This window comes from Pongo pygmaeus, chromosome 3, assembly GCF_028885625.2.
Source record: "Pongo pygmaeus isolate AG05252 chromosome 3, NHGRI_mPonPyg2-v2.0_pri, whole genome shotgun sequence".
In the NCBI taxonomy this organism is placed as follows: Eukaryota; Metazoa; Chordata; class Mammalia; order Primates; family Hominidae; genus Pongo; species Pongo pygmaeus.
The window spans coordinates 46,938,734-46,957,117 of NC_072376.2; the positions used below are offsets into that span (position 1 = coordinate 46,938,734).

The 18,384-nt window shown below is 38.0% G+C and overlaps 1 protein-coding gene across 4 annotated transcripts in view; it reads left to right on the top strand.

Annotated features, from left to right (window-relative positions):
- Positions 1-10,353, top strand: part of GABRB1 (gamma-aminobutyric acid type A receptor subunit beta1) — a 433,789-nt gene extending 423,436 nt beyond the window's left edge. For all 4 annotated transcript variants that reach the window (XM_054485740.1, XM_054485739.1, XM_054485738.1 and 1 more), the window contains one exon: positions 6,337-10,353. In XM_054485740.1, coding sequence (XP_054341715.1) covers positions 6,337-6,681 — 345 coding nt within the window. In that variant the 3' untranslated portion in view covers positions 6,682-10,353. The remainder of the gene's footprint in view (positions 1-6,336) is intronic.
- Positions 10,354-18,384: the final 8,031 nt, after the last annotated feature.

An 18,384-nucleotide genomic window follows, 5' to 3' on the forward strand; every position in this document is an offset into this window, starting at 1 on the left:
TCAAAGAGACTGTTGGAAAGGGCACTGATAACCTGCATTTGAAAGAGGTCAAAGTATTTGTCCAGTAAAACATTTAGAATCAATAGGGGGTCAGGGTTCCAGTGTTTGTACAGGAGACTGTAACATCAAGAGGCTTTATTTGTTGAGATCTCTGAATTTATAAAATGAGGGACATGATGTTCTGTTGCTTATGGAGGGGCTAATGTCTTCATCAGTGTCTGGAACAGTGCCTGAGGCATAGTAGGCACTCAGTAAACATTGATTGAATAAATGAGTGAGTGAATGCATGAACTACTATTAACATTTTAAATGATTATCCATGATCCACCTAAAATCACCTTTTGCAGCCAAGAAATATGCCTGTCTAATAAGGAGTGGAGTGAGAGTGAAATATCGACAAGGCCTTGGGGCTGCAGAACTAAGCTGCATTCTCCGCTCCCCTTTACTGGTCATCTGTCTGAAGTGGAAGAGGAAGCGTTTCTCGATTGGCCCTCCTGAAGCCTTATTAATAATTACATTCATTTTCTCTAAATTTAGGTTCAATGACACTCTAAACTTTAAAAAAGAGAATCCATTATGTTGGTTTGAGGAATATATGATTAATATACTGCAGTCATTCCTTCTAATCAGAAACAGACTTACCTCCCCAGTCACTGGAACTGATGAACAACTGCAGACTTTACCCAAAAGCACAGGAGGGTTCAACATGCAGATTCCTATCTGCACTGCTCCCCCTCAGTAAGCAGATCAGAGACAGAAAACTCCAGAAGGCACAGAGCCTAGAATGCCTGCTTCCTTCTTCTAAATATACCTACCACATAGGTCAGTGGAGAGCAGTTGTACATGTTCCTCCCTTAGATTCTCTCCTGGGACTTGGAGTGGGAATTCTCATACTTGAGGGCACTGTGAGGAGTGGGGAATAATTAACCCACGGAATAGTTCTTTCAACATCAGCAACTTTTGAAAAAAAATCTGCTGGTCTATACCTGCCTTAGAAATCCAGTATGTTAACAATTTTAATTTGCCTCACTTCCTTCTGCCTCAAGGTTTAAAAATCTTCAATCTGGATTGTGCTTAACTCAGATATTGATATTTTTATATTTCTTTATTAATTAGGCAGCATTTGGCCACTGCAGATGTTGAGGCAATGTACAACATGACTTCTTGCTCCCTCTGATGATATGAAAAAACAATAGCCCTTTCTCCATGCATATTATTTTGGAAAGCTGTGTCAGCTTCAGATATAAGAATACCTTAGATGCCCTGATATGGTTGAGGCAAAGGGAAAGCCACTCTTCTCCAAGGGGAATGGGTTACAGCAGAGCCAACAAGAAACTTGTGGGTGTCAGCAGTGGTATGGCTACCACATGTATACCTTACCCGACAGCAGAAAGCTGGAGGGTGAGGGTGAAATATCACACTGTAGAAGAAATGCATGAGCATGTACACACACACACAAACACACACACACTCACACAGTCTGTTAACATCAGCCTTTAGGACAAGTCCTACACTGGGTAAGAAAGAAAATGGAAGTGGGCAAAAATTGTTATATAGCTACTTTAAAAACGTTCCTGAAAAAAACATGGTAATGTTGATATAACTCTATAGTAATGAAATCAGCTTTCATGGATAGTTGCAGAACTAGATCCATTATCTTAAATGTCAAACCACTTAATGCTATGATTTCTAGTTCAGTGACAGAGAATATTGAGGGATTTGCACAAACTGGTAAACCTCATGCAAGTTTTAGGCACATTTAAATCTGCACCAAGGTTAACCAAAATAGCTTAATAAAATGTACCCTATTAACCCTGACTTCTGTTTAATTAGGAGCATCTGTATGCTTCACTAGCCGATTCTAAATTCTAGCAACTTTTTTTTACTTAGAGAGATTCATAATAATGTAACTTAATGATGCATAGAGTGCAGATCAGGTGATTCCACTTTACAAGCATTTTTTCAGAATGCTATGTCCTCCACCTGGAATGTTCTTCATAATCAAAAACTGTCAAAGATTGGAAGCCAACCCTTGAGATTACCTAATGAAAACCTTCCATTTATAGATAAGGGAACTGAGACCCAGACTTATCCAAGTCCATTTCTGAGTAGATAATAAAACTAGAATAATAACATAGCTTTAAACTCTCAGTTTTTGTTCTGTCCTCTACCCATCCTTTAAAACTCAATGCAAGGCCCACTGTTACAAGAAGGCTTCTGTGACCCCCAATGATTTCTCACTTTGATGAATCCCTAATCATGATCTATTTTATGCCATTTAGAGTTTGATTGAAAACTTGTCACTCCCAATATTATGCTTCATTCTTATATCTCTAAGGAGGTAATGATGTCTTATGGACAAAATTCATATTTTGTGATTATCTTGGCTATTCCAAAGTACCTAACAAAATCATGTGTTCCAGTCCTTATCTTCTAATGTAATTCTCCCTCCTTTAAGGAATTCAAACATTTTGGTCCTCATCACTTCAACCCTACCATCCTTAGTAATGTCAAATTTCATGTACATGACTTTTTCAATTATAGACATACAGTACAGGACAGATACTGCATCTGGCTCATTATTCCCAATGACCTTCATCATCACCTGGTCTCAAGTCCCAAGCAAATATTAGCACATGTTCCCATTGCTCAGAAATATTCTACCTCCCATCTCTCCATGTGTAAAATTCCCATTTCTGAAGGTAGCCTGTTATCCTTCCATATATTTGACTTTCTTACTCACTGCCATAGAATTTGCCTTTCTCAATCCTTCTCCTTTTCCTGTCTACTGTGTCTCTTCCAGCTTCACTTGACACCCTATCCTGATATGTGTGAGCTAATGCCTTTATTTCTTTTCTTCCTTTGACCTGCAAACTTTTGAAAAGGGGAGTCCATACAAACTCTCTTCTCCTCCTTGCTACCAAGTCAGTCTTTAACCCGTTGCAATCCAGGTTCTGCTTCAGCTCTTATTCTAAGACCGCAAATGGCCTTATTGATAAATCTATGAGTCTTCTTCATCCCCCTGTTCTCTCTGAAACACTATTGACCATTCTCTCCTTCTGGATACCCTTCTCCCTCCTTGAGTTTCTCTTCATAGCATGATGTTATTTGTTCTCTACCTCTATAGTTTCTCTGTGTCTCTTTCACTGACTCCATAGCTGCCTCCCACTCCTAAAATAATCTCAGCCCCAACATTATCCCAGTCATCACCACATATACATTATTTGCTGGACACCACCACAAGGATGCCTAACGTATATCACAAATTCAACCAAAACAACAAATTCTTTTTTTCCACCCTATACATGCAACACACACCAGACACCCCATTTCGCTGATGATGATATAATCCTTTCAGCCTAACAGGCTGACAGTTTCCAGATCGCCTTCCCTTCCTTGTGCTACAAATCTAATCAGTGGCCAAATCAATTTCATTTCTATTTTAAACATTTTTCAAAAGTTCCTCTTTAGTGTAGTTTTCCTGTTCTTTCTGCTACATTGTCCTAGTCCAGGCCCTCATTATCTATCCCCTGAGCACCCCAATAGCTCTGGTTGGGAAAATAGGACTGAAACCTAAAAATCAACATCAACACAAAGTAATATATGCTAAAGGATATGTGAATGGAAAAAAAAAAAGAGGTCCCTAACTGGTTATGCAAAAGTCAGATCTGGACACAGATATGTTTCATCTGACCTGAAGATCATTTTTACACTATTGAGCCAACTTTAAGGAAAGACAAAATAAAAATCTATATGTTCAGGTTTTCTGGTAAAGGGGGTGATCTGGCAGCACTAGAGTCTAGTCCCTTCAGTGTAGTTGTCAACTGGAGCTGAGCTGCAGTCCCTTCCTTAGACATCTGCTCTCTGAGGCCCCATAGGCATCACCATTCCCTAGCTTCACTCAATTACTTACTTTCACCTGGCTGTACTCAGCCATGCTTCTTGGTCCCTGTAGGTGGCTGAGTTTGTAAATTCTGTTGTAAAAGTCAGTGCTAAGGGTTTTTGATGGTAAGGATGCTAGTTGTGCTGCATATATGCTTGACACCTAACACTTTATCTCTCCCACAGTAAGCACTCAATAAATGTTGGGAGAAAGTTTTGGAGGTGCCTATGGGCAGGCAAAGTACAAAGGTACACAAAGAAAGCAGGATTTAAATTGAGCCTTGGCCAGAACAGGTGGATTTGATTAACATACAAAAAGGAAAGAAAATAATATTTGAGACAAAGAATATTCTGTGTTTTAATCCCAAATTTGTTACTTGTTTAGTCTTATTGTTTAATTTACTTAACTTCTTTGAGCCTTGGTTTCCCTGTCTGCTGAATTAGGATAACATAAATGTCTTAGTGTTATTATAACTAAGGTAAATTAGTAAGATTCAATTACTGAAATACTGAAATTACTGAGATAAATTACACAGTAGAATTCAATAAATTGTAGTTATTAACAACAACAAAATAATAATAATAATAACTCCCTGAATAAAGTCACCAATAGATGTATACGGTCAGGGCATGTGGGTAGCCCAATTAGATTGAAGCAAAATGCTTCACAGAGGGAAACAATGATAGATAAAAAAGGAGAGAGAGATGACAGAAACCAGAGTCAGTCGCCATTTCTCTCTCCAACAACTCAAATCTTAAAGCTAACAAATGCATCACTGAGTTTCCTGTGGAAACAAAGTGTAACAAAGGCCAAGGACTGTGATGTGGTCCTCCAAGTAGAAAGTGCTTGAGCTTTGAATCAAATACACATAGGTTCTAATATCAGGGCTGGCACTTACTAGCTGAGTAAACAAGCCAGATTGTTAACCATTCTAAATCTCAGTTGCCTTATCTATAAAATGGGGATGGGATGGCCTTTTAAAATAGGGTTGCTATATTAAATAAGTGATATATATGCTAGGCTTATGGTGGAAACACAATAAATCTTAGTTCTTTAAACTGTACTACCGTTGCACCATCATGTGCTATCTATCCTCTGTCCCTTTCTTTTCTTTCTCTCTTGTTTGTATTTGCCACCTATGTTTTTCTGCATCTCTTCTTCGCCAGGCTCTTTTGCCTCCTTACCTATATCTAGTGTGTTAAGTGTTTACTAAGATTAATCTCATTCAAAAGCATTTATAGACCCCTTACTGTAAGTCAGGCGTTATGCTAATACACATGTTAGCACAGCTCCCTCTACTGGCCTTGGAAGTACTTCAAGCTCATTTTCACATAAGCCATGTCCCTTCCAGGTAAATCAGTTTGCAAGGTATATCAGCTTGAAGTTAAACAAGGCCAAATTCTGAGCCAAACTGTGCTCACATTTTCTGTAGTTCCAAAAGAGTGTGTGGGCATAGCATACAGAAGAACCAGGAAACCTGGGATAGGTATCACTGGAACTACAGGAAGCATCAGTGAACAACAGTAGAGGAACAAAAGTCAAAGGATAGCCAGGCGAATCCTTTGACCCATTAATCATATCTGTCAATTTCGCCTAAGGAAATAATTATGGATATGCACAAAGATTTAACTATAAAATATTCCTTCCAGACTTGTCTATAATACTACAAAGTAAAACAAACCTTAACATCTAACAACAGATTAATTCAATTATGGTTTATTCATGTAAGCTATTAATAAAGCATGTCACAGAGGAATATTTATTAACAAGGAAAGATGCCCAGGCTGTATTATTAACTGAGAAAAGCAGGTTGCAAGGCAAAATATATGAATGAATCTGTGTTTGTAAGTATATATGAATAGAGAAAAGACTGGAAGCCAAGCGAGATGTTAATGATTGACTCCGAAGGTGAGATTATGAATTTTTACTTTTTATTTTGTGTTTCTAGCTTTGTTTCCATGTACCACTTTTATAACAAGAAGAAATACCACACACACACATACACACACACACTAGTGTTCTGTGAGTGGAGACAGATGATAGCTAGAAAGCCAGCAAGGTGGATGGATGATGATTGATAGATAGATAGATAGATAGATAGATAGATAGATAGATAGATAAGGTAGATAGATGCATGGCCAGCTGGATGGATGGATGGATGGATGGATAGATAGATAGATAGATAGATAGATTAGATAGATAGATAGATAGATAGATAGATAGATAGATAGATAGATAGATAGATAGATAGATCTCCATGGATGGATGGATAGATAGATAGATAGATAGATAGATAGATAGATAGATAGATCTCCACATCCGGGAGGCACATCAAGCCAGATGTTTAGGAAGACAGTGTTTAATGAGCCTTATGGGGTATCATTAGTAACAAGTTAATGAAAACAGGCAAAGGTCCTGCAACTTGTGTCCGAGCCTGTTCTTTTTGCCATCAGGTCGACGCCCATGGTAACATTCTCCTCAGCACCCTGGAAATCCGGAATGAGACGAGTGGCTCGGAAGTGCTCACGAGCGTGAGCGACCCCAAGGCCACCATGTACTCCTATGACAGCGCCAGCATCCAGTACCGCAAGCCCCTGAGCAGCCGCGAGGCCTACGGGCGCGCCCTGGACCGGCACGGGGTACCCAGCAAGGGGCGCATCCGCAGGCGTGCCTCCCAGCTCAAAGTCAAGATCCCCGACTTGACTGATGTGAATTCCATAGACAAGTGGTCCCGAATGTTTTTCCCCATCACCTTCTCTCTTTTTAATGTCGTTTATTGGCTTTACTATGTACACTGAGCTCTGTTCTAATGGTTCCATTTAGACTACTTTCCTCTTCTATTGTTTTTTAACCTTTCAGGTCCCCAACAGCGATACTGCTGTTTCTCGAGGTAAGAGATTCAGCCATCCAATTGGTTTTAGGTCTTGCCTATCAGTTTTATTACTGCACCATGTTTACTTCAAAAAGACAAAACAAAAAAAATTATTTTTTCCAGTCTACCGTGGTCCAGGTTATCAGCTCTTTAAGAGCTCTATTAATTGCCATGTTTACAAACAAACACAAAGAGAGAAGTTAGATAGGTAGATCTTTAGCAGTCTTTTCTAATTGTCCTGGATTTTACTGATTTATTTTTTAGGGAAAATGAAAAGAGGACCTTGCTGTCTGCCTGCATTGCTTCCTGGTAAACTGTAACAATCTTATGCTGCCAAAAAAAAAAAAAAAAAAAAAAAAAAACCATAAAAAAAAACACACACACACAATTTCCAGGATCTCAGAAGAAAAAAACAAAGCCATTGACAAGTTACAGATTTCCAGGAAGAAGGCAAAAGAAAAAGGAGCTTAGAAAGGGAAGGAAGAGTCCCCTCTATCCTTAAGTTCTCCCATGTCTGCTGTAAAAGGGCTCCACAGCTCCGCAGAAGAAGAGGGAAGGAAGGACAAGCGCTGGTCAAGGTTATGCAATCCCAGCCTGCCATCTTCACTGCACCATTAAGCTAGATATTCTGAAACATGCTTCTTTCTCAGACTTTCCGGCAAATTTTAAATTAACATTAGAATCCAACCTGATCGACCTGGTAGCTATTGAGAACATTTTTCTTTTTTTCTTGAGAATAAGGAGCTTGGAAGGCAATGACCATTTTTCTAACTAGCCATTTCAAACGTGCAGCCCTGAATTCATCTCATCAGCCTGGAACCCCCTGATGCTGTGCCAGGAAGCTGTGCCACCCCAGTTCCATAGTTCCTGCTCCAGAGAGTGTGGGAGGAAGGCGATGGTGAGCAATTTTTGCTTGAGAAAAATATTGCCCTTGCCTTTAGGAAGGCAAGATTTATGTGCTGTGAAAAGGGTGCCTGGGCAGTTATCTGAACTGCCAAATCTTAAATCAAATAGTATATATTTCTTTGCCTTCTAGAGAGCAGTATCTAATGGTGACAGGCTAGTCACACAGGCCTCAGCTGGCACTTGATGGCTCTGCTCTCTGAGCTCTGCATTCCAGACTGGAATGAATGCTTTGGAAAATGCACAAACACCCGTGTTGGTGTCATTCCCCTTCGGGACCAGAATTCCATTTTAAAGAAAATCTTGAAAACAGCAGAACTACAGATAAAAACAAGAGCAATGACAAAAGCAGCGGAGCTTCCAACACACGCACCAGTCCCTAAAGAATAGACCCTGTCTACACTCATTAATCACTGTCATTGCTCCTCTGCCTTATCTCTGCTTGTGGATTACTCTTGGTCATGGTTCTCATAGAAGGGGCATCCTTCAGTAGCCCAACACAATTCTAAACATGTCCAACCAGCTACAGTTGAGATTCTTCCCATGTTATGTCATTGAAACTTTGTCATTTTATTTTTCAAACTTAGTATCTAAGAATTCTGTATGTTCATTTGCAAGACTGAATGAAACCGTAAGCTAACCAAACAGTGATGCTGGAGGTTTGGGACCTGACCCATGAATGTGAAATAAGGGTTGAGGTAATAATAGGGACGATGGTCTGGCTTAATGATCTAGCTTTTCCCCTAAGACTGTGATGGGGTCCATGTTTACAACAGCATCAGCTTCTGGAAATTACAGACTTCACTGGACCGATGATGCTGAATTTTTACTGATGAGCTGAAGGGGAGAAAGTTACAAGATATTCCTTTAGAAAGCAAGAGGAAAAGGGAACCTTAAAATCAATGAATAGTTAAGGCTGAAGATAATATATATACAAAAACTCTGCTTTAACTGGAAAAAATGATCTCAATGGTTTCATGATAGGGACATTTTTATTTAGATTTTTAGTTGTATTATCACACTTTCCTGGGCAAGGAAATCCCCAGCCTTAGGACATGAAGTCATCCATTTTGAAACTCTTCAGTCCCTTGGCAGGGTGAGATGCTTTGCCTCATAAAATGGCCAAATAGAGTGGCATGTGGCCATGTCAGTGATTGTAAGGTTAATATTCCGTAATGACCGCAAAGGAACCACTGTGCAGCCATTTATTTTAAACACAGGAAGGAAAATTGTTGGCTGATGCCTAATAAAAATGAATCATTCTGGATGTCAAAGCTCTTTTAAAAGCTTTTAAGAATGAAATGCTAAATCAGAAAGGAAGTATCTGTAATCTATGTTCCTTAACAAACTATTTTTATTTATCTATTTAGATTATTCTTCTTGGGAAAGATTGAGAATATCTGTATTTTTATTATTATATTTTTATCTTGCCTTTAAAAATTTAACGATTTTGATGCTGTAGTTTTAGGTGTAAAGCATCGTCTGAGAAAAAAAAGAGAACATTTTGAATTAATATCTTAACCTTTGTAAAATGTAAACTTATTAAGCCTGAATCTACCCATCAGGCACAAAATGGTGTCACCATATGCTCTCCTGGGCAGTAGAGGGGCCACAGCCAGCATTATAAAAATCCTGGTAAATAGCTAATTTTAGAGGCAGTGGCAGCCAGAAGAATAGAGAAGCTGCTATATTTACAGTTAAAGACCTCTGTCCCCACTTCTTTCTGGACACCTGTGGGCCAAATTCTTCCCTTCTTGGCCCCACTCCTAGCCAAGTCCTCCCCTTTCAGGCTGAACAGTGAATAGAAAAAAAAAAAAAAAAACCAAAAAACTTCCTTCTCTGGCTGGCTCCCTTATCTTGCCCAAAATCATGCACATAAAATACAAATGTTGTTGGACATTCTTAAGTGCCCTAAAAACTGGCCCCATTCTTGAAAGATTCAGATTATTACATGATAGAGGGATTATTATTCAATCATTATTGGGTTGTTTTCTTTTTGCCATGAAAATAGCCATAATCCCCTGCATTAGTTAAGTTGAGGAAGAGGCTGAAAGTTACACAGACTCACTCTCTGATGTCCAAGTCATGTCCAAGTAACCCCATGTTTACAGTTCAGAAACTGTGACATAAACTGTCATAGACTTCACCTGTGTAAGCCCAGTGGAAATTCCAGCTTTCACTGGACAGTGATGACTGCATACTCATTCCTTCCAATCATGTTCCTTGGCTTAAAATATTAGGGATGACATGTGCATTACACTTACCAGCTTTGTGAGGCAAAGATCCAGGTCAAGATATATTTTTGGCTTGAATTATCCAGGATTATTGCCTCTGTTTTCTACATTGCCAAATAGAAAGAGCAGATTGGTCGGTAATTCTGCCAACTGAATGATATGTGTTTTCATACATGCCATCTTTATTGTGCATTACAATCAACAAAGGGTCTTGAAAATGCAAAGAGAAAAAAATATGGTGCAGAGAATAAACTTTGGTTTAAGGGTCCAAGGATAGGGATTCCTTAAAAAGCATTATGTACAATACATAGAAATGTTGACTAAATTCCATCTTTCTAAAATCAATAACTATTTTATAAATATTAAGAAAGAATTCAATTGTAATTTGCCAGGTTAAACAAAAAAAGATATATTTATAATACTTCTAGAAGGAAATAATCTCCAAGATTTCTTATATGGACAATTTTGAATAGTATATTACCAAAGGGTGATGTATCACCATTTTCTTTCCTAAACAAAGTAAATCATATATCCCAGGAGGGAGAAAAAAGGAATGTACAAGCATTTGTTCTTGGTGGTTCAATCAGCATTACTGGGATGAGGGGGACAGAAAAACAAACAAATACATCTGTTTCCTGAAAGCAAGCAGTGAACACAAAGGTAAATTTGTTAATGGAATGTAGACTATTATGTAAACTTCCTTGTAAATTCTGTACATAGTTCATTGACCCTGTTGTGTGGTGGTCCTCAGCTTTGGGTGGATGTTCAAAAAATCTGAGCATTGTAAATAATGTAAGCTTATAAGGTATTTGCTTTTCTTCATGAAGTGAAATGACTACTGATTTGGGCCCAAACCAGAATCCTTTTAGCTCTTGCTCTTTCTCTGCCATTTTGTGTGTGCAGTTGTGTAATTCTGCTGCAAGCCATAGCCAGGTGTCTGTGATCACTGCCTCATCCCCCTACCCCACTTAAAGGGATAGCAGCTGATGAGAAGGCTGCAAGCCTGTGGGGCTCAGGAACAGCGCACCAGCAGAAACGGAAACTGTAGCAAGCTGCTCCTTGAACTGCGTCATAAAGAGATTTGTCTTTATCAGTCATTCGTGGCTATTCATATATTCAGATACTGAATTATCCATGCCATTGAGGGGGTCAGGAATGGAAGAGATATTCAAAATCCACAGGCAATCCAAAGCTTTATTTGCACCAATAGCTTTAGCTTCTAACTTGTTCCCTTCCAGTTTCCCGGAACTTCTATTAAGAATAGAAGTGAATGGATGGGTTTGATCAGGGTAAACAGTCAAATGTCCAAATAATGGGAAGGAACAAAGGAAGGACAGTAAATGATTGGTAACACCAACAGGCTGATTCATTCCTGAAGGATCCAGAGGTAACCATGTCATTATTTTTTAAAGGCAAAGAGAAATATTGTTATACACTGGGATTTGAAACTAGTATTTTTGGCCAGACATGGTAATTCATGCCTGTAATTCCAGTACTTTGGAAGGCCAAGGTGGGAGAATCACTTGAGGCCAGGAGTTTGAGACCAGCCTGGACAACATAGCAAAGCCTGTCTCTATTAAAAAAAAAAAAAAAGCTGGGTGTGTTGGCATGCACCTGTAATCCTAGCTACTTGGGAGGCTGAGGTGGGAGGATCACTTGAGCCCAGGAGTTCAAGTGAGCTATGATCATGCCACTGCACTCTGCCTGGGCAACAGAATGAGACTCTGTCTCTTAAAAAAAAAAAAAAAAAAAAAAAAAAAAAAAAAAAAAGACAGAGAGAGAAAGAAAAAAACACACACACAAGTATTTGGGATATGTGTGATATGTGCTAATTAAGCTTAAAAGAGTCTGGTAATTAAATGTTCTCAAATACATTTCTCCCAAGTATTGGTGTTCCTGAAAAAGTCTTCAGAATGGTGGGATATTATGCCACAAGATGTGTTTCCATGCAAACTGGCAGTCCCAGGGAGAGCAATGGTGTCTATAGAAATTCAGAATATCTAAACCAGCTTGTTTCTTAGTAATGTTTTAGAATGGACAACATCTTTCTTGGAGGTAAGAACTTTGCAAGATAGGACTTTTTATGCCAACATTTTAAGTGCCAAGAAAGTTCAGTAAGCCATGACTTTGAGATATATTGGTTCTAAAATTTGCCAACTAGGGTCCACCATCAATTGAGAAAGAAAAATGCTTTGTTTGAACTGATCAGGTCAGTCAATTACTAGTTCCAGAACACACTGTGCTTTTACTGTAACCACACTTTCTTTTTTTAAGATAACTGAAATCAACTAAATAGACAGAAAACATAATTTTTTGAGACTGCAACTTAAAAGCATTTGAAAGGAAATCATTTTTAATAGAGGAATTGCAAACCACAGAATAAGAAGCTCCTGGAAGGATAAGGGTAAAGAGTTTTGTGTTTGTCATTATTTCTCCTATAGCAAGAATTTCTTATTCAAATTGAGATGGTCTAACAGTTGTTTGTTTGGGTATTTTGTTTGGTTGGTTGGTTTTGTTTTGTTTTGTTTTTTTCTAATTAAAAAGTCCTTGTTACATCAAGGGACTCATAACCATTCCCTATTGGCCCCTGGGTACTTTGCATATCCTGAAACAACCAGCACTCATCAGAAAGCATTCAGTCCAGTCAGAATTCAAGGTGGGAAAAGTAGGTGTATTTCTGAACGATTTGGGAAGGAAAATCATTTTTCTGAACAACACTACCTACATTTCTGTTTCTGCAGACAATCAAAAAAACAAACCAATAAAAATAAGTAAGTGAAAGAAAGGCCAAATAGCATTATTCATTTGCCTTAGGTTTACAGGGTCAAAGATTCATTAGCTTAATACAACCTCATTTGGATGCCAAAGGATGAGCAAGAGCAATCAGTATTGCTACCTGGCTCTTGCTTCTTCTTCCTGGGTTTGTTTTGTTCTTCAGAGAAACAGGGAAGGGAGGACATTTTCTAATATAATTGTTTATAGGGACAAATTATTAAAATATTATGTGTGTGCATTTTGCAAGTTTGACTTGTGTAAAATAGATTACCTCTCCTGTCTTCTTTCCTTCCCACACTATATACCATCCTGCCTCATGTCAACCCAATGAAATTGATTCCATTATTTTTCCTCTTTCTTATTTCCAAACCTCATAGGCTATCTTGCCCATGAACAGTTGAAAGCTTTGACTTCTTTGGACTCAATTGAATTCACTAAAACAATGAATTTTAATAATTTTTTTTTCCAAATTCTTATTCCCATTGCCTTTAAAAATCCTTTGGAGGCAGGTTGTGTAATCATAATAGCCTCCTCTGAACTGCCTTGAGTTATTTTTCTTTTCTGCTTTTCTGTCACTTATGTAAAGAGTACAGGTATTTACATAAACCTTTTCTGGCCCAGCCTATTTCAAAATAAAGTGGAAATAAAAATCTTTAGCTCAATCTTAAAGAAATTTACATTATCTACCCCAGAGTTTGAAGATAAGGCCATCTCCTTACACTATAATTGTAATATAGTGAACTTAAAGTGTATCAATCCTTTATCAAACTTGTTTATTCGTTAGCTTTTTCAGTCTTAAGTAGGCCCATTTTACAATTTATTATTATTCCTCCTAGAAGGGCTTATCATTCAAATAGCACACCACTAGTTACAGACTATCCTTGATCCATTTCATCTTTTTTGTATATTACTCCCATTACAAATTTCTACTTCTATATAACACCCTACCCACTTCCCCTCAGCCTTGCAGACAGCCTGCAAACTAAATTTCTCCCATAAAAATATGTAGAACATCTGTTTCCTCTAGACAGCATTTATACAGATTTGGAAGAGAGTTCTCTAAACATATACCAAACAATATGCAGCCTAACCTTGAAAAGTCAATAAGTGAGCATCATGATAGAGAGAGGGAATTCACAGTGGATGGAAGACACCTTGGAATTATTAATATGATTGGGGACCTGGCCTTTGTGCTGTCTCTGCCACTGCCTAGGTGCATGACTTTGAACATGCCACCAGATGACCTCCAAGTTCCCTTCCAAAACTAAATTTCAAAGGTAATTTTAGAGAAGTTCATTTGTATGGGAGGTTAGCAGAAAGATACAGGAGGACCATGGCCTCTGCTAACATAACCCAACTAATTTAGGGATAATTCTTGATAGCATGTCTTTGAGAGTAAGCCATCTGGTATCAAGTGAATTGAATTCAATACCTATTCATATTCCTTTAAAAATATATAGGACATACAGTTATATTTGCAAGCCAAGTGGAAAAATGTTACTATTTTTGTAATTTTCTATAACTACAATATTTCCCTTTAAGAGAGAGTCTCAGATAATACAAATCCTTTATTTTTGGATCCCTGGAAGATAAAGATGTCCTTAAACCATTCTCTGTAATTCAATCAAGGAACATCCATGAAACACACCATCATGGGTAGAAAAGCATCTAACCCCAAATGTTGTTGCAGTGCCTTCCTCAGTCTTGGACCCCACACTGTCTTGTTTCCTGAAAGTAGAGTAGCAGATATTTTTGAGCTCTCAGGCAAGAAGCAGCTTTCCATCTATAATAGTTGGAAAGATTCAAGGTCTTTAGAACGTCTGTTATCCACTCTCCTTGCTCAACTCCTTCCACCCCGGCTTACCTAGTTAACTACTTACCTAGTTAAATCCACTGGTGTTAGGCACAGCCACGACAAAACTGACAGTTTATTAATTTGTGATTAGCATTCTAGCTATTCATATTCTTCAAGCATGCATGAAGAATTCCAGTCTCTGAACATTGTCCTCAATACAACTTCTGCAAACAGATGTTCTTAACTTTTTTTTCTTTGTTGAAAGATACCTTCCAACTCTAAACTTTCATGATTTTCCTGAGTATTTCCTGGCCATTCAAGCTTTTTCCACTCTACTAAGCTGTCTAGATTTTATCCATTTTACCTTGATGATCCAGATTTTGGGCAGTTCAAAAATGAGTAGAGAGTAGGGGGGAAGAGAACTATTCCCACCCCCAACAGATAAATATCATGCTCAGTAGACACTCTGTGTCCAGTTTTGTTTTCTGCTTTTTCCATCTGTTCCACCCACTTGCTTCCCCATACATAAAAGCCTTTCCTTATTCTCTTGAGAAAACGTATAGAAGGAAAGTTTGCACAGCAGCGAAATAGCCTGAAATGTGCTCCAGTTCTTTTTGGTTAACATTGTTGTTAGACCATATGACCCAATTTGCCTCAGACAGTCTCAGTGTGTAATTATTAATAAAACTCCTTTTCACTCTCAAAATTGTCCATGTGAATAATAAATGATATGACCACCATAATTATGGGGTCTCAGCCACCTGAAGGGTGGGGAAATATTGATAAATTTAACATTAACACACTACGGAAAACATGTCTTGGCTCCCTACAAATCATTTAAGTCTGGCCCAGTCTTCTCCACCACTCATACTCACCTTATTTCTCCATGAGTTCCTTAATTAGCTGCAAGCAAGCTCATCCTCAGGTCTTCCTTATCCTTCCACTCCAACATCCACACATCATCCCAAAATGTTCTCACTGCTGTGCTTGAAATTTTACATTTTATTTCCACTGATTAGATATTCTTCTTCCTAGCCCCATCTCAGTCGTGGTTTATGAATCAGGCCAACATCATCGAAAATGCTGTCCATGAGCACCCTGCCTCATTCTGTTCACTCTCCTGTTAACACTCCCTCAATTCTTGTGGTCACTTTATTCAATAATAATAGACAGTTTATTTGCACATTTCTAGTTTTGCAAAGAGATATTCTGCCTCCCTTTGTGAGGTCCTTAAAACCAAACACCCCATTTTCTAATTTTTTTGTATTGTCCAAAGCATCTATTGTTCTGCCCATGGCAGGGTCTATAAATGCTGATTAGATCACCTACAATGGGAAATGCAGCAAAAGAAAAACACTTTTTCATAACAGGCAATATTTCAGGATTATAGATAATACCTTGTGGGACAGATGACATCCTCTCTCAAGTTATTTTAGTCCCATAGAGCCTCTATCTACAACCTCTCAAAGAATAAAAAATGCAGTTGAAGGTACAGTTGAACCCAGGTTTGTGTCTTGCAAAGTGGTAATTAAGATTTTTTTCTGCTGGGATTTTCCAAGCAGACTGAATCCTGATAATACCATCAATCTAGATTCTACCAGTTCTAGAAGAATTGAATATTCCTTGCTAATTACTGCTGTTTTTCCATAATGGAAAAAGGAAAGTTTTCTTTTATAGTTTTTTCCCCCCTGTTTATCATTGTTTGCCTTATTAATGGCCTTTTAAATCTAGGTTCTACAGGGTATTTATTATTGAAGCTGGGGCTACACTGTATTATTGATGGAACATTCCCATGTGAATTCTAATACTCCCAGAAGGTACTGCACAACAAATCCTATTTCTGCCAAGATATAAATAGAAGATTAAGAACTATATAAGAGGGATGGACAGTTCTTGACATTCACCACTGCTTCTCAAGCATGCATAAAGTATAATAGATGTACAAGGAAATGCATTTTCTGCCTCTACCCCCTTTTTTCAATTATTAACTTTCCAGTTGTCCTGTTAAATAATTTACTAATTTGCATAAAAGAAATATATAATTTGCAAGCCTTACCTCAGAGTGGCAACCAGCCATCCCAGTTTACTAGATAATGTATTTTTCTACCTGATACTCCCCAAATAAATTGAATTGCAGTGTATCTGCTTTTTCTTTTTTTAAGCTAATTAACTCATTGTTGATCTGTTTCTTAGATCTTTTTAAAATACTAACTGGATAAAGCTTGAAATTTTACAATAATGCCCCTGAGACAATTTTAGGGAAGTCCTTTGATTATTCTAACTTAACTTCAGTGTCATGGAAAACAGAATTATATATCCAAGTGTTCTTTCATATTCAGAACATCCAGTACTCTTCCAAGAAGGCAATGTTCATGATTATATACACATATATTTATTGACTGTGTTGCTCAGCTTCTTAATTCAAGGAGAGTCAGTAACTCTCTTTCTTGATAAAAACTACCATGTGAGCCAAGCGCGGTGGTTCACACCTGTAATCCCAGCACTTTGGGAGGCTGAGGTGGGCTGATTGCTTGAGCCCAGGAGCTCAAGACCAGCCAGGACAACATGGTGAAGCCCCGTTTCTACTTAAAATACAAAAATTAGCCATGCATGGTGGCACATGCCTGTCGTCCCAGCTACTCGGAAGGCTGAGGTGGGAGGATCACTTGAGCCCGGGTGGCTGAGGCTGCAGCGAGCTGAGATCGTGCCACTGTACTCCAGCCTGGGTGACAGAGTGAGACACTGCCTAAATAAAGGAAAAAAAAAAAAACTACCACGTGGCATTATACAAAGCCAAGATTTCACAACATTTTTGAAAATTCCAAATGACTTACATGTTTACAAGGACCAAAAACTTTTTGATATTTTAAAATAAGCTTTATCCTTTTTAACCACCATGCAGCATGCTGTGCCATCATGATGGAAGCCTGATGGCTAATGTGAAATAATGTTGGCATGTCATTTAAAAGGTTAACAGACATGAAAATTGGGAAGTTTAATATTGTTTAATACAAATAAAATTGTTTTTGAAAGAAAGGCATCTGGGTTGAGCGTGGCTTGCTTGAAAACTTCTCCTATCTATCATCTCTGAATCATTATTTTGCTCCTCTTGACTTTGCTCAAGGGGCCTAATCCTAGTGATTCAGGAGGTTTGAGAAAGCAGGACTCATGAGACTAAAAATTAGGAAATTACTATCCTGCCAGCAATGGGACACCTCTTTGGCTACCACCTCACCTAAAACTTGATTGAATCAGAAAATTAGCTGAACTTTCCAAACCAGTCTCCTGCGATTTTAATTCATAGCATCCTGTACTAAATAGCTGGGGCTTTCAAAAGCAGGTGCTACGTATATACAGAAAGAAATACATACCTTCTGTTGCCTCTCAAAATCCGTTATGCTAAACTCACCAAATACGTTACATGTTAAATGTTTTATTCCTTGTGTTTTTAGATCTCCAGTTACCAATTTGCTATCTATCCTCCTACCAAACATTATTTAACCAATTCATATCCTGATTGGTATTACAATTCTTGTAAATAAAAGAATCCTTTTCTCCCTCTTTATTTTTACCAAGTAGACTTCTTTCATTGCAAATAAACATAAATTACAATATTTTAAGGCTCTTTGACATAAGCATTTGCTTTCTTACCTAAGCAGGTAATACTTTTGTATACCTACCAGACCACTAAAGAAGCTAAATGTCAAGAGTGAGTATTTCAGTAAAACCTGTAGAAATTTTAATGAAACGGGACAGGTTTAAAAAAATGCCAAGAAAGGAAAAGGTGGACTCCTTACTTTTATATTTCAAGTTTTCTATTTTGTATCAATATATGCTGCATTTTCTGATTGAAATTGCTGTTCTGTCTAATGAAACTTGTGATTTTCTGTAGTTGCTTTTTACATTTGAAAGCAAACTTTCA